The sequence below is a fragment of the Natrix helvetica genome (assembly GCF_964273705.1).
Source record: "Natrix helvetica genome assembly, chromosome: 1".
NCBI lineage: Eukaryota > Metazoa > Chordata > Lepidosauria > Squamata > Natricidae > Natrix > Natrix helvetica.
The window spans coordinates 16,092,641-16,109,895 of NC_138548.1; the positions used below are offsets into that span (position 1 = coordinate 16,092,641).

The window sequence follows — 17,255 nt, forward strand, 5'->3', positions numbered from 1 at the left end:
AAACAAGCAAAGGTACACGACACTCCTTTGTCTTACTCCTTCCTCGATGTTGAGTCATTTGCTAAGCATCCTGCTGATTGTCACACTATATTTCCCCTCATAGTTAAAGTAACTTTGGAGTAGAACCATTTACTTCCCTGGATGTCTTTAAACAGACTGGAGAATACTGTATTTTTTAGAGTATAAGGCACACTTTTTGTCCCCTAAAGGAGAGTGAAAATTTGGGTGCGTCCTATACATCAAATGTAGCCCTGCCCACCTGCCAGTCCCCACTGCATTTGCAGAACTCCAAAAGAAGATGGCGGTGACCGGGAAACTGGTTCGGTGGTGTGGCCAGCCTGGGTCACTGCTGGTTCTGCGACCCAGGCTGGCACACCACTACCGATTCGACTGAACTGGTCCAAACCGGTAGGAACCCACCTCTGCTCCTGACCATCAGCTGTTTCAGGCTGCAGGGATTGCCATTGCCTATTGCCGCCGCCACGTGCCCCATTTTTGGCCTCTGCATGCCCCGTTTTCTGCCCATTCCGATCCCTGCCATCCGGAACAGGCCGAAAACGGGGTGTGTGAAGGCGGCAGTAGGCTATGGCAATCCCTGCAGCCTGAAACAGCTGATCTTCGGGAGGCTCAACAATCAGCTGCTTGTGCTTATCAGGCTGTACTGAAACTGAAACTGGCTGTTTGCTGCAAGGAGGCAAATTGCTGGGAGGCAGAGGCAGAATTTTTTTTTCTTGTTTTCCTCCCCAAAAGCTAGGTGCGTCTTATACTTCGGAACGTTTTATACTCTGAAAAATATGGTAATTGGTGGAGGAGGTTTCATGAGGATTCTTGCATGGAGCTGGGGGTTGGATTTGTTGACTCTGATTCCATTAGTTCGGTGTTGTTTAGAAACTCTGAGTGAAGCTACATTTGTTGAAACAAAACTAGAAACTGGAAGAACTTAGATGTGGGTGAACTCTGGAATAGTCACCTTTGCATTTTTCGGCCTTTTGTGGGTTTTCCCCCAGATCAGCGGACGTGCTGTCTGAACACTTTTGAAAGTCTGATTTTGGAATATTCTTTCTCTCCCTGCCTTTCTCTCTCTGCCGCCACATCCAGATGTTTACCAGCTCCAAGAAGAGGTCCTCGGAGAAGGAGCACATGCAAAAGTCCAGGCCTGTGTTAACCTCATTACTAACAAGGAGTACGCAGTGAAGGTATGAATCCTTAGTCATGGTGGCTTCTCTGAGGACAGGGAATTCTGGGAAATAAGGCCTGTTGTTTCCCAAACACTGAAGCTAAAAAAAGCTGAGCTGAAATCTATCCACGGAGGGGGGAATATCTGAATTTTGGTCTCCTGCAGTAAGAGAATCCTGGTGCATTATCATCAGCAAACATGCTTTTGAGAAATGCTTTGTAGTTCTTGAGCATTGGAGAAAGTTTCTTGAGGATTGGGCAACACCAAGATTCCTGTTTGGTCTCAGTGGTTCTGCTCTTTATTGCCTGTCCCCTCTAATCTGCCCCAAACTGTTTGGGGAAAATGCTGAGGTGCTACAAAGCTTGTGGCAGGCTTTGCAGAAAAAAGTTAATTTTTATTGAAGGCTAGAGCTGGGATTCGTAACCGGCTTCCAAACACTAGGCAATTTGCTTTGATCTTGGTAAACTCGGGTTCTTAACCTTAATCCCGCTTTGTAAATAAAACTCCAGTTCCAGTCTGCCCACATCTGTATCGCATCTACCGCTTGTTTGGAGGCTTTGGCTGATGCAAGCAAAAATGTGCCCAAAGTCTTTAATCAAATGGCTGGATTTGGGAGGAAGTTGTTTTTTACCTGTCTGCGTTGACGCTGATCTTTCCTACCTTACAGGATGGTTGAGAACATTTCACAGAGATCAGGGTGGTGAAGAAAGTTTTAGTAAAGATAGCAATAGATGAACTGTTCTGCTTCTTCTTCAAACCTTGATGGCATTATTTAAAATAGAGGTAGTCCTCAACTTATGACCACAATTGAGCCCAAAATTTATGTTGTTAAGTGAGACATTTGTTAAATGAGTTTTGCTTTGTTTTACGACTTTTCCTGCTTCAATTGTTGAGTGAATCACTGCAGTTGATAAGTTACTAAGTGAAACTGGCTTCCCCATTGACTTTGCTCATCAGAAGGTCGCAAAAGGTGATCACATGACCTTGGGGACAGGGCAACGGTCATAAATACGAACCAGTTGCCAAGCATCTGAATTTTGATCACATGATCATGGGGATGCTGCAACGGTCATAAGTATGAAAAACAGTCCTAAAGTCATTTTGCTCAGTGCTGTTGTAACTTTGAATGGTCACTAAAGGAGCGGTTGTAAGTCGAGGACTACCTGTACATGCCGGCTGCCAGTCACCCAAATTTTGATCCCACGACCACAGTGATGCTGCGACAGTCATAAGTGTGAGGATTGGTCGTAATTATTTTTTTACAGTGGTGGTGTAACTTCAAACAGTGGCTAATTGAGTGGCTGTAAGTTGAGGACTACTTGTAATAGATGTTGCATTTCCAGATAGCAGCCCATACCAGATACTAAAACCATCTTAGAATATACATGGGGCATGTTCCATCTGAGTGGGAAGCGATGAAGACAGAATGATGCACAAGTTCCTTTAAATTTGTGGAAACTCAGTGCTGGTTGAACGAAGCTGTAAAAAATTTTTCAGTATTTTATGCAAGTGTGAAGTGAAAGTCAGCTTGCAATGCTTAGCTGAATGTTGAAAAGGATTCTTTGCATGCAGAAAGTTAGTGCATTCTCCGGAACGCTAGCTACTTACTTTCAGAAAGATAATAGCCTTTTTTAAAAAAACATGTAGAATTAGTAGAGTTTCTTTTCAGTAATTACCACCATCTGTTGGAAATGTGGCTAATTGTCATTGCCAAGGCATCAGGATATTTATTCCACGATCTGGAAAATAAGGGATGATTATTCCTTCCAGTGTATATTTATTATTTATATTTATTGAAGCTGTTCTAGCATTAGGCAGTTGCAAATATAATTTGTGTGCAGGAGAGGTATACTTTACATATCAGCTGATTAGTTCCTCTAATAATAAACACACCAGTCACATAACTGCATGATTAATAAGAATGAAACAGCTCTTCTCTTTCTAGCTTCTTTTGAAAGTCATGCTGTTGCCTAAAATAAACAGGACCTCTGTCTTCTCCATCTTTGAGAAAAATGATTTAAGATTGTCTAGTTCCTTTCCTCTGCCTCTCCATTTTTATTTTGTTTTTTGTTTTTAAACCTGCTTGGGAAAACTGCCCCGTGACTCTTCTGCCTAAGATATTAACATAAAATCAAGCGTGCTTTTCAATTCTTAAATGAATAGCTGTATTTAGTCGATTACAAATGGGGAACAAACAGGATGTCACGGTGGATGCCAGACTAACCAAGAGATGACGACAGAAACTTTTGTGGCACCTTATTTAAATCTATTTGTCTCCCAGGATCCCTTTAATACGAGATGAGCGGCAGATAAATTTAATCAATAAAATGAATAAATTTGTTGAACCTTGGCCCCCGCCCCTCAAACTCAAATCTTCCACAAGGGCTTAAAGTACAAATCCTGCACTGTATGGCGAAGGATGAAACGAATGTGTGAACATTTGGGTGGAGGGGAATAGCTTTTTAAGTATTCATTTTTCAAATTTATATCACAAAAGGCAGATTCCCAGTGGAACCAGTTCCCCAGAAAGGGAGTGAACTGCCCTGTGGTGGCTATGTCCAGCCATCTGTTTGGGATACTTTTATTCTTTTTTTTGAGCAGAGGAATGAAAAGAAGGACTAGGGGAGACATGATAGCAGTGTTCAAATGTCTCGGGGGTTGCTACAAAAAAGAGGGAGTCAAGCTATTCTCCAAGGCACCTGAGGGTAGAACAAGAAGCAATGGGTGGAAACTAATCAAGGAGAGAAGCAACTTAGAACTGAGGAGAAATTTCCTGACAGGACAATTAATCAGCGGAACAGCTTGCCTCCAGAAGTTGTGAATGTTCCAACATTGAAAGTTTTTATAAGAAGGGATTGGGCAACCATTTGTCTGAAACGGTATAAGGTTTCTTGCCTGAGCAGGGGGTTGGACTAGAAGACCTCCAAAGTGCCTTCCAAGAGTTGGAAGGGACCTTGGTTATTCTCTTATGACTCCTTCCAGCCATAAGACCCTGTGATTTAAGTCTTTGGTCCAAGACGCTTACATCTCAATTCAGTTTAGATTTCCTCACTTAATTTATGGCAGACTTAATCTCTTTAGATCAATTGTTCGGTAAATAAACAACTTGATAAAAAATAAACAAAGCAAGCAGCAACACACACACACACACACACACACAGACATACACGATTCCTCTGCTGCAGCAGCTCTCTACGAAAAGGCCTAAAATTTAGTTTTCTGTTTAAAATTTCACGGAGAGGCATTCTCTCTTAGCTGCCTCTCCCAGCTTGACCTTTTCTCTTTTCAAACCCAATTGTTCCTCCTCCAGCCTTCACCCCACCACCCCACCCCCTTAATCCCTCCTGCCAGCTTGTATTAGGGCAGGAGCAGTGACGCAGATGAGCTAAAATGGGACAGGGAGAACCTGGCACCAGCTCGTTTGTGTGTGCCTGTGTGTTTGTGTTGTGCAGACGCCATGGCTTCGGGGAAGGGAGAAGAGGACAGTTGTAAATCTGATGGTGGAAAGAGACGCCAAAAGGGTGGTGATGTTGAAAACCTCCCAGAGCAGAGGGAGGAGAGCACAGCTGCTGCACACTGCGTCCGTTCCCCCCCCCCCCGTCTCTCCGGGGAATGTGGCTTTTTTTTTTTTAAGTTGGCAGACGGCGAGAAACAACAGCTCTTTCATTCGTTGCCGGCTGCAAAAGTGGCAACTTGGGGAGCAGAGAAGTGTGGGTTGGGGTGGGGGCATAAATAATCCATTTTCCACCCTTCTGCTCTTTGAGTTTCATGCCCAGCCATTTTGCACATTGTTGCAGTTGCAAAGGGGTAGGCTGGTGGGGAAAAAATCCTTTAGGGTGGGGGAGAGAGAAAGAAAAAAAGGACAGGAAGAAAGGAGGGAAGAAAAGAAACGAAGAAAGAAAGGAAAGAAAAGGGGAAGGAAACGAAATAAAGGAAAAGGAAGGAAAGAATGGTAGGAAGGAAGAAGGTAGGGAGGAAGAAAAAGGAAAGGAAGGAAGGAAGGAAAAGAGGAAAAAGAAGGGAAGGAAGGAAACAGGAAATAAAGACGAAGGAGGGAAGGGAAGGAAGGGAGGAAAAGAAAGGAAGGAAAGAAAGAAAGGAAGGGGGAAGGAAGGAAGGAAGAAGGGAAGGAAGGAAGAAAAAGGACGGAAAGGAGGAAAGAAGGGAAGGAAGGAAATAGGAAATAAAGAAAAAGGAAAGAGAATGGAAGGAAGAAGGGGGGAAGGGAAGAAAAGAGAGGAAAGAAAGAAAAAGAAAGAAAGAAATCAGCTGCTCATAGAACAGGTGAAACCCCATCCCTCCCTCCCCCTTTTTCTGAATAAGTCACTGAGATAACTGCTGTTGTTATTGTGCAAGGCTGGGGGAGGGCAGAGACTTGCCCGATGCATGTCTGCTCCCCCAAACTCTTCTGAATACAGTTTCACAGGTGGAATTTTGCCATTCCAAGTGAAAAGGCCCAATTCTACAGATTGCAAGAAGCTAAAGGGATTAGGAAGGGAGGTGGGGCAGTAGGGGTGGGGGAGAGGAATTGAGGAGGCAGGGGATGGGAAGAAAAGAGGGCATGAAAATTGCAAGGAGAGAAATCAGGAGAGGCTGGGGATGGTTTAACTAACTCCCCCCCCCCTTCTCTGTTAGTGTTTGAAGTGTTTGGAAACTGTTTTAGCGAAAGAGAAATATTCAGCTGTATACCTTAAGTAGAGGAGTTTGAGTTTTTTAAATTACCAGTTGAAAAAAAATGGCCTTTTCTTCATTGGGTATAGAATTGAATAAAGAAACAGCCTATTTGTCTTTGCATATGAAAAACTCATGTTTTGTAGAATTGTTTTCTAAAGTTCCAGATGTTAATGAGATTGGAGCTTGGGTTGGCTTCAACGTTATCTTGTAAATACCTCCATAAACATTATCTCCAGCGCCTGTTGTACTTTGCTCATTTTTCATACAAGATCATAGAACATAATAGCTGATACCCCCCTCCCCATGGAATATGACTTCAGATCAGTCCCCGTCCCCCCTTCCCTCCCAGGGAGAATAGAAGAGCAGTTGGAAGGAGCCAAGTTTGAGAAGGGTTATGTGCTTGGTGTCAAAATCATTTCACATTGTATTGCTTGAAAGAAGCAAAGTTTTGCATTCAACATACCTGCTTGGAATATTTGCTTTGGCTTGACATTATTGTAACTATAGCCTTTCCCTTGTTATTTTTTTTTTCTTTGAAAGATAATTGAGAAGCGACTTGGACACATCCGAAATCGGGTATTTCGAGAAGTGGAAATGCTGTACCAGTGCCAAGGACACAGGTACTGGGCAGAGGCGAGCCAGTTTTAAGGCTGATCTTTGCTCTATCTAGATTTTATCCTGCTTGTATTAATGCTGATTGCAGTAACTCTGGTGGTCCTCAACTTACAACCAAAATGGAGCCCAAAATTTCTGTTGCTAAGTGAGACATTTGTTAAGTAGATGTTGTCCCATTTTACGATCTTTCTTGCCGTAGCTGTTAAGGGAATCACTGCAGTTATTAAATTAGTAACACGGCTGTTACGTGAATCGGGCTTCCCCATTGACTTTGCTTGTCAGAAGGTCGCAAAAGAGGATCGCATGACCCGCAAGACACAGCAGCCGTCATAAATATGAGTCAGTTGCCAAGTGGCTGAATTTTGATCACGTCACCGTGAGGATGCTGCATAAGTATGAAAAACAGCCATAAGTCACTTTTTTTCCAGTGCTGTCTTAACTTAGAACCGTCACTAAACGAAGTGTTGTAAGTCGAGGACTACCTGTAATCAGGTACAAGTAATCCTCGACTTATGACCACAGTGGAGCCCAACATTTCTGTTGCTAAGCAACACAGTTGCTAAGCGAGCTGTGCCCCGTTTATTTATGACCTTTTATTACCACAGCTGTAAGCAAATCTCTGTGGTTGTTAAATGAATCCTGCAGTTGTTAAGTGAATCCAGCTTTTCCCATTGATTTGCTTGCCGGAAGCTGGCTGGGAAGGTTACAAATGGTGATTACATGGAGAAGCGCAGCTGCCATAAATAAATGGCGGTTGTCAATCACCCAAATTTTGACCACATGACTCGTGGTGACGCTACAACGGCTTTATGTTTAAAAGAGCAATTCTAAGTCACTTTTTTCAGTGCCACTGTATGGTCACTGTATTTGAATGGTCACTAGACGGAGTGGATGTAAGTCGAGGATAATCTGAACTTCCATATCAAGGGGCACTCTACCTCTGAATATTAGCTCCGGGGAAAGGAAACTCTGGACTTCGTTCTCTGCATTGTGGTTGCTTGAGAGGCCTGCCATGAGGGAAAATATGAGGTTAGGACCATCAGAATGGATTTTTGAATGAAAATGAAATGGATTTAATTTCTTTGTCTTACCTTACTTTGTCTTCTTATCCCTAATTATTGTCCCACCCTCCACTGTCTTTTCTTCAGGAACATCCTGGAGCTAATCGAGTTTTTTGAAGAAGAGGACCGGTTCTACCTCGTGTTTGAGAAGATGAGAGGAGGTGAGTCACTGGCCAAATGAATTTTGGTTTTGTAGGTGGGGGAGAGAGAGCGAGAGAGCTTCTTATTTTTAAAGCCCCATTTTTCCCAATTTAAGTTAGGAGGTAAACGCCATAAATTGTACATGTATAATCTACATCGAGGTGTCCAGCCATGACAATTTGAAGTCCTGTGGACTTCAACTCCCAGGATTCCCCAGCCAGCCATATTGGCTGGCTGGGGAATTCTGGGAGTTGAAGTCCACAAGTCTTCAAATTGCCAAAGTTGGACATACCTGATCTGCATCTTTAAGCCTCAGATCTTGTTCCATGGCTTAATTGGGCCTTTCAACATATCTTTTCAGGCTCCATCTTAACCCATATCCACCGTCGACGCCATTTCAATGAGCTAGAGGCCAGCATGGTGGTGCGCGACATAGCCAGTGCCCTTAATTTCTTGCACAATAAAGGTGGGTAAAAAAAATGAATGCTGGGGGCAAGGTATTTTTTTGGGTGTGTGTGTGTGTGTGTTCCAAAGCACTGAATGGTGCAACGTAAGTCACTTTGCAATCCATTAAGCCAAAGGTGTCCAAACGTGGTTAACTTTAGTACCTGTGGACTTCAACTCCCAGAATCCCTGTGGACTTCAACTCCCAGAATCCCTGTGGACTTCAACTCCCAGAATTCTAGGAGTTGAAGTCCACAAGTGTTAAAAGTTGTCAAGGTTGAACACCCCTGCACTAAGCTATTGTTTCTCAACATGTATGGTGGGTGAGGAATTCTGAGAACTGAAGTCCCTACATACATCTTCAGATTTGAAAAATACTGTACTAAGTAGATCTCACTGCTGCAGTAAATCTCAAGCTATCTGCATTGACCTGTCCTCATCTTTTTCACACTATATTAATATACCGTTTTTTAAAAAAACTATTCAAAATTTCCGCTACCGGTTCTCCAGAACCTGTCAGAACCTGCTGGATTTCACCCCTGGGCTGCGGCCTATTCGGAACTGGGCCACAGAAGCAGTGGGCCGGCATATCACTCAATCCACTAGCCCGAGTGGCACCCCAAAGACTCCCGCCAGGCCACCAAGCCAGCTGCTCCCAATGTTCCCAAAGCGAAGTCATGAGAGCAGAGGCTGAATGGGATGAGTGCGTCTTGCTCAGCTTCACTGACTCATCGAGGCTACCTGCACAGGACACCTGATCCGTTTTTTGGAGCATCGGGCAGCCTCAGTGAGTCTGAAGGCTTCTCTTCTCTGTGACAAAAGCTTTTGCATACAGACGAAAGGCTTCAGGGAAGCGATCTCTTGCTGCTTCAGGCCTTCCGTCCCTTTGCCAAAGCTTTTGGCACGGAGAAGCCTGAAGGAGTGCAAAACCGTGCCCCTAAAGCTTGCGTGGGTAGAGCACCGGCTCACCACTCATGTGGCCCAGTTCCCCTCTACCCCCCTCCTCCCCCAAGCCAGGCTGCCAAGTTGCAAAGGTTGAGGACTACTGACCTAAGCTAATAAATGAACCCTTTATGCACTGAAGAGAACTGTTGGGAGTATTCAGTTCCATGAGACGAAGAGACAATTGGGAGATCTTTTCATTAAATGCACTCTTTGCTTCCCAAGTAGCTTTCCGAAAGGGATCTGGAATAAAACAAGGGACAGGAGGATCCTTCTGGCTTCTGTAAACATTAGGTGTTAAGGGTGTTTGTGCTGGCCATGGTTTGATGCTTGGTTAGATGGACTTATGGCTTCTTTCAGCATGATCAGATTACACAACTTGGCTGAACTTTTCCGTTGTCTTTTCCACTCCGGCAGTTGCTCGGTCAGTCAAAAGCCGAAAGTATTAACTGCTAATGTTAAGCTGCTTTCTTTTCTTTTATTACAGGAATAGCACATAGAGATTTAAAACCAGAAAATATTCTCTGTGAGAGTTCAAATCAGGTGAGCAGCAGTTTAATTGCTCCTTGGTTAGTTCCCAGTCTCTGAGGGGGGGGTCACTTGTGCTGCAAGATAAGGAAGTTGAAGAAACTTGCTGATGCAGGATAGTCTGCTAAGTGGGCTAATGAAGTATAAATACGAACTATTTAGATTGTGCCTAACAAACAGGGATTGAATTTATGACAGAATGTTAAATTCCAATTAGCCTTTTGTTCCAAAAGAGATGACCTTTTTCATCCCTCTTGTTCTCTCCTCCCTCCCCCCCCCCCTCTCCAACACCAGGTGTCCCCAGTGAAAATCTGTGATTTTGATTTAGGAAGTGGGATCAAGCTGAATGGTGATTGTTCTCCCATCTCCACCCCAGAGCTTCTCACTCCGGTAAGTGGTCCCTCCCCAAGGAGAAATGTATTTCAGAGAATCATAGGCGTCCGAGGGAGGGCTAGGGTTAGGGTTTGGTTTAGGGGAAGGAAGGAAGGACATTGATTGCCCAATAAAATAGATCCAAGATGTTTTTTTAAAATTCAAACCTTTCCCCAATCTGCTAGTCTGAAGGCCTCATTTAGGGGAAATTGCTTTTAAATGGAAATGCGCTTTTATACAGTGTATATTGTCTTCATGGGATTCACTGCTAAAAACGTAACAGGTTTTGAAGTGAGATTCAGGTGATTCACCCAAAGCAGTTAATCAATCAATAGGTATAAGGCACGTTCAGTACTGTAGATTTCATTTAGCAGCCTCGCCAATACCTACGGTGGCGCAGTGGTTAAAATGCAGTACTGCAGGCTACTTCTGACGGCTGCCTGCAATTTGGCAGTTCAAATCTCACCAGGCTCAAGGTTGACTCAGCCTTCCATCCTTCTGAGGTCGGTAAAATGAAGATCCAGATTGTTGGGGGCAAGAGGCTGGCTCTGGAAACCGCTTAGAGAGGGCTGTAAAAGCATTGTGAAGCGGTATATAAGTCTTAAGTGCTATTGCTACCTCATCCCAGTAAGGGAGGCGGACATGGCATCTGTAGGCCATCTTGGGAATTCTGAAGGCATCTGAGCACTCATGGATACTAGATTTACAGAGCTTTGCGGATTCAGCCGTCCTTTTATAGGCTTGATGTGGTAATGGATGGTTACATAGGTGGAAGGAATCTCTGGGAGTTAGGGTGATTTGTGTTGTGAAACGGGGCAAAATGAGACAATAACAAATGTCTTACTTAGCAACATAGGTTTTGGGTTCAATTGTGGTCGTAAGTCAAGGATTACCTATATCCATGATGGCGAACCTACAGCATGAATGTGCGCGTGCCTACCTCCCACTGGCCAATTGGTTTTCTGGTTTCTGCCGGGCATGTGTGGGGGGCGTGGCACTTGTGGGAGACGCATATACCGAGGCTGGGGCGCACATGGGGTGCACGGGGGGGGTCAGGCGTGCAAGCGCGGCGGGGCGCACATGCATTGCAATATGGGTGCGTGCGGTGCTTTCGGCAGACAGCGAAAAAAAAGCCATCACTGACCTATATTATTTACCCTGAGATAATTACTCCCTTTCTGCATATCAACCCATCCTTTTTCACTCTCCTTTGAAGTTCTTGCCTAGAATCTCTTTAATTTGTAGAGGAACATTGGAGACTATTTTGCATGGGGCTGTCAAGTTGCAGCTAAGACTATTCATGGAAAATTCTAGCTAGTAAAGCTTGCTAGGTTTTTTTTTTTTTAATCTTTTAAGCTTCATAGGAAATAGTTTTATTGCTGATAATCTGCTTTCAATGCAGAGGCACTGTAGTGAAATACTCTGCATCTTTCCTCTCATATGGCTTAGGTAGCCAAAATTTATAGCCAGCCACACACAAGAAAGTGCACGACTAAGTAGAGAACGGATTGAAGCAGTAAGAGCAACAGATCATGGCTTTCTTTCTTTGTTTTTTATAAAAAGTTTTTATTTTTTTAAAAAAATATGAACATTCTATCTTTTCTTAAACAGTGTGTCATTTGGGTATCTCTGTGCAATAACCATCAAAATTTACAACATCATTTATAATATATTAAACAGTTGAGCATAGTAAACGTTCATTTTCCCCTCTTAACATATCTTCTAATAAGAATATAACAACATTAAGCATAATAATCCTTATAATACTAACAATTATCATATTATTTACCTCTCTATCTTAACATATTTTCTACTCTTCTTTAATCTTCTTGTAATTCCAACTTCCATTTTTATTCTATTGATAAAATAATTCTCATATCATATAACATTCAGTTTGTTCTTTCTCCTTAGTTGCCAGCATTAATTTGTTCATTTCTTCACATTCTAATATTTTCCTTCTCATCAGTTGGGATCTCTGCACTTTTCCAATATTGTGCAAATACAGTTCTAGCTGTGGTAGATCATGGCTTTCTTGTCCTATATAGTAAGCCATTTTGATGACTCTGTCCCCAGAAAGCTCTTCAGCCAGTTTGCAGAATTCTAGTGATGCAATTTCCGAATATTGTTCATATGATTTTCTGCTTGTTTAGAGTCAGAGAATGCATGCCAACTTCATGCATTTCAGCTAGTTTTCAGTTCTCAATTAGAGTTGGCTTTTTTTTTTAAGTGCCACCTTTGTAGATCTTCCATGCCTACTGTGATTTGTTCTTGCTCTTCTCAAATTTGGAAACATATTTGTGCATTTGATAAATCTTTACCAAAGGGTGTTAAAATAAGCTCTTCAAAGTCCTGGTGGACTTTGGGTGGCCCCAAATATTGGGGAAGACGAATAGTTGGAAGAGTAACTTTATTAATCCTTACAAAGATTGCCTTATTAATCCTGTCTGGCCCCATCATTGAATCTCTGATACTTTTTCTTACCCTGAAAACTGTCCCAATTTTCCTGTTTCTTTTGAGATGTGCAATAATGCTGTATGAAAGTAACTGATTCTAAGGCATCCTTCTATAGATTGCTTCCCAAAATATACAGCTTGCAATATCTTGGTAATCTTTTCAGGGTTTGGAAGCTAAGTAGGATCCAGCTTGGTTAGTATTTGGAGGGGAGACCTTCAGAATGTGATTTTTGATAGCCTATTGTCACATGGATTTAGAATTTAGATCATTCTCAAGCCGAGTTCTTCATGTATTATTTTGTTTGAGGGTTTTGTTATTTTGTTGGCTATTTTGCTGTTGGATTTCAATTTTATGCTCATTGTTGCAACTGGTGCGTAGATACGTAAATCAACATTTAAAATTTGAAAATGTTTTATATCATGATGTCATAATTAAAGCTAGAAAAACATTTTGGGAGATAGAGTGCTCCATTATGAGAGGTTTCAGGAAAAGACTGGACAGACATTTATTTGTCCAGAATGCTATGAGAATTCCTGCCTTGGGCAAGAGGTTGGATTAGAAGACCATCAAGGTTGCTTCCAACTCTATAGTAAAAGAGGTAGTCCTTGACTTATGACCACTATTGAACCCAAAATGTCTGTTGCTAAGAGAGAAAATTGTTAAGTGAACTTTACCCCGTTTTGATCCTTCTTGCTTCTTGTGTAGTTCTTAACTGAATCTCTACAACTGTTAAATTAGTAACAGTTTAATGAAGTTGGCTTCCCTTTGCTTGTCTGACTTTGCTTGTCAGAAGATTGCAAAATGATCCTGGGACCCGACAACCGTCATAAATATGAGTCAGTTGCCAAGCACCTGAATTTTGATTACCTAACCATGGGGATGCTGTGATGGTTGTGTGAAAAACCTACATACCGTATTTTTCAGAGTATAAGACGCACCTTTTTCCCTCAAAAAAAGAGGTTGAAAATCTGGGTGCGTCTTATACACTGAATACAGCAATTTTTTTTTGCCTCCTGAAACCCCACCCCTTCACCAAAATGGCCATGCATAGCCTTTAGGAGGCTTCCAGACAGCTCCTGGGGGCTGGGGAGGGCAGAAGTGAGTGAAAAATGGGCCGTTTTTTGCTCAATTTTGCCCCCAGGAGCACTCTAAAAGCTTCCTAATGCCCCTTTTTTTAAAAAAATGGGCCCGTTTTTGTGAAAAACAGGCCATTTTTTGCTTGTTCCCTCCCCCCCCCCCCCCAACACACTACAAGCCTCCTAAAAGGGCTATTCATGTCCTTTTTTGAAAAAAAGGGGCCGTTTTTGCGAGGTTTGCAGGCTGCAAAAACTTTTTTTAAAAATTTGCCTCTTCAAAACCTTGGTGTGTCTTATACTCCGAAAAATACGGTAAGTCTTTCATTGCCATTGTAACTTTGAATAGTTCACTAAACAAACTGTTAAAAGTCGAGGATTATCTGTACTATGAAGGGAATAGAAAAACATTTATCATGCCAAAGAAACCACGTGGTCATGACCGTGAAGCCAAATCAGGCTCAACTCAAAGCAGACTCGCCTTTCCTTAAACTGAGATTACCAAGCCAGGCGTAACATGGACTGCACCAATTATCTTAGGATGTAAGGTGGTCAGTTTCATATCACAGTCACAAATAGTAGCTGGATTCGCCAATACAAATAATCCTTGATTTAGGATTGGTAATGGAGCTTGCCTCATTATGGTTGTAATTCACAACTGTCATAAAGCGAGTCACTCATTTTAGGACCTTTTTGGTTTTGGTCTTAAAGCAAACTCATTGTTTGCTGTGGACCGTCGTTGCTGAAAAGCCGAAGTAATTATGGACCAGGCGACGAGTGCTTGACACACAGTCATATGACTCGGTGGTATTCCCTTCCCTACTGGTTTGCAAATGTGAGCGCATGTGCTCGGTGTTTCGCACGTGCACTTTGTCTAAAAAAAAGTGTCTAAATGGCATGGCATAGCGCTGGGGCAGGTGGGTGGAGCCAGTGGTTGGATTCAGCCATTTCGCACCACTTTGGGAGATCCGGTTGTTAACTTTCTCAGCCGTTTGGTGAACTGGTTGTTAGAAGAAATCATTAGGGCAGAGAACCGGTTGTTAAATTATTTGAATGCCACTACAGGGTGGAGCCACATGTGATTTCCGCTACCGGTTTGGGGAAACTGGTCCGAACCGGCAGAATGCCACCTCTGATGCGACTGCAGGAATGGGGTGGGTGACTGTCGTAACTTTGAACAGCTGCTAAACAACCAGTCGTATGTCAAGGGCCAGCCTGTACATTGAAACACAAACTCCTAAAGTCCATTCATAGTTTAAAAACCAGCCAGGGAGTTAAATCCACGCATTCCCTATTCTGGTGTTTAACCCAGGTTTCTCCCCCACCCCTCCCCATTTCCCCTCCAGCGTCTCCTCTCTTAGCAACCTTTTCAGCATCCTCATATGAAATGGGGATGTGTGAATCCCATCTGCAGCAGAGCTTGCCTGCAGGGGAGGTCAAAAAAGGCAAGATGGTGTTTGTGACAGTGAGAACAAACGGTGCCCCGTCTTTCCTCAGATCGCAAACTATAACATTTCCTGTCTCCGTGGTGGATGGAACTGCAGTCCTGTGCCCTAGTTCCACTTGAGTGATTATTTTGTTTCTGGAAGTTTGCGTAGAGATGCTTTTACACACACACACACACACACACACACACACACACACACACACACCAGCCTTTCTGAACATGGCTGGCTGATTCTATCTTGGACTTCTTTCAGTGCCGAGGCTGATAATTTCTCTCTGTTTGTGTGCTGAGGATGTTCTTGCTTAGCCAAGGCCAGACTGATGGTCCGGCAGACTTAATGAGATTCTGCCCTCCTTCCCTCCCTCCATCTCTCTCATCCCTCCCCCCCCCCCATAGATGTGGGAGTCAAAGAAGCTTGCTAAAGTGGGTCAGCAGAGGCTCGCCTATGGGGTGATGGGAGGAGCAAGGAAAAGGTGGAGATATGGCTGTAGTTTGGCATCTTTATTGCGTAGCCAGACTAACCCATCTGTCTTGATGGGCAGGTTTGACCCTGACGGATGAAGTTATTTGTGTGAGTGGGTGTGTTTGTATTCATGCGTCTGGTTGGACAATGGCCTTGCTTTTCTGTATTACTCAAAGGAAGTGGCTTTCTTCCTTTTGCATTCTCCTCCTCCTCCTCCATGGCTAAGAGGTATCTAAACAAACAAAAACCATTTTCTTAATTTTTACTGGTCTGTTATTCTAAGTGTTTTGGGGCATTTTACTCTTTCTGGAAATATTCCCCTCTCTACATAAGCATGTTCGCAGATAGACGTTGCTGCTGCTGCGAGGAGGGAGGTGTTTATTTTGAATTTTCTGCAGTTTCCTTCTCTTTCTCCATTCTCCCCCCGCCCCAGCCCCCTTGCCAGTTACAATAATCCCATGAAGACCCAGGGAGGGATTTATGAAGTCTATGCCCTTCTCATTCAGTGCAAAGCAATAAAACGAGGACTTTCCTGAACCCTTGAGTCTTCCTTCCCATCTATTTTGTATTCCTTGGGTTTTATTTTGCTCCCATAGTAGCAGAGATCTTGAAGAATGAGTGGAGGGGAAACACTTATGTTAAATCCAGGTGTATCTTTTGCAGCTAAGGTCACTCTTATTGTCATTTTTTTTGTATTAAAAATGAAAATCTGTTGCCTGCTCTCAAGAGAATGTATACATATCTCTCCCCAAACGCATACATAACCCACATATACATATGCTATGTACACGCATATAGTTCATTCCATTTCAAATGCAATACATTGGGTGAACCTAGCCCAGGGGTGTCCAAACTTGGGAACTTTAAGACTTGTGGACTTCAACTCCTAGAATTCCCCAGCCAGCATGGCTGGCTGGGGAATTCTAGGAATTGAAGTCCACAAGTCTTAAAGTTCCCAAGTTTGGACACCCCTGACCTAGCCAGTCTGGGTTGTTTTCTGACAGAACTAGGACTTAAAACTGTTTTTAAAATCTCTTTTAGGCCTGTGTTGGGTTTTGTTTTTGTCCCGGATACAGGGGACTTTTGCTAATCCTCAGAAACAGAGGCCTCCAACCTTGGCAAGTTTCCCTGGTCTAGGTTATATGGAATCTTCCCCTTTGCTGCCTCCACGACACTCCAGCTGCTTGGCGCAGCGTCGCGAGTTCAAAGACAGGTAAGGGCGACAGGTGGGCCCTCCAGAGCACCGTACCAGAACGGTAGCCGGTGCTCCGGGCAGGCACCGGTACACCCCTACCGGGGTGTACTGCCTGCAACCCACCACTGCCGACTAGGGAATTCTGGGAGTTGAAGGTCCGCCAGGCTTAAAGTTGCCAAGGTTGGAGACCCCTGCTCTGAAGAGGCCCTGCCAGGTTAAGGGATGCGTAGTGTTCTCTCATGTTGCCCTGCAGGCACTGCTTAGCTGGGAAGTCAAACACAATGCAAAAGGCCACGGCTCAGCCCCAGAGTTGCTGGCCTGGCTCCCACAGGGCGGTGTGCTGGCCGAGCAAGTTCTAGACGTTTGCCTTGCCCTGCCCTGGTTAGATGCAATCATGGGGTGTTTTTTTTTTCCTCCTGCTTTTGAAAAGGGAGGGACGGAATTTGGCAGCTGATGCAACCTTGGTGCAAGCACCTGCTGGCTCAATCCAGATGCATTCAGGGACAGGGGGAGGTGGCCATGAGTGAACTTAGTGCCTTGTGTGTGTGTGTGTGTGATAGAATGAATTCCAGCTCTGTGGGCAGCTGCTATTATCTCCAGCATTGATTTTTTTTTAATCTCACAAGAGAGGAGGTGGATTATGACTTGCATAATGGGAAGGGAAACAGA

General features: G+C 43.6%; 1 protein-coding gene across 1 annotated transcript in view; it reads left to right on the forward strand.

Moving 5' to 3' along the window:
- Positions 1–17,255, forward strand: part of MKNK2 (MAPK interacting serine/threonine kinase 2) — a 50,181-nt gene that overhangs the window by 20,024 nt on the left and 12,902 nt on the right. Inside the window, exons 5-10 of the mRNA XM_081959493.1 lie at positions 1,099–1,196; positions 6,392–6,471; positions 7,615–7,688; positions 8,030–8,134; positions 9,542–9,597; positions 9,877–9,972. Of these exons, the coding sequence (XP_081815619.1) occupies positions 1,099–1,196; positions 6,392–6,471; positions 7,615–7,688; positions 8,030–8,134; positions 9,542–9,597; positions 9,877–9,972 (509 nt within the window). The remainder of the gene's footprint in view (positions 1–1,098; positions 1,197–6,391; positions 6,472–7,614; positions 7,689–8,029; positions 8,135–9,541; positions 9,598–9,876; positions 9,973–17,255) is intronic.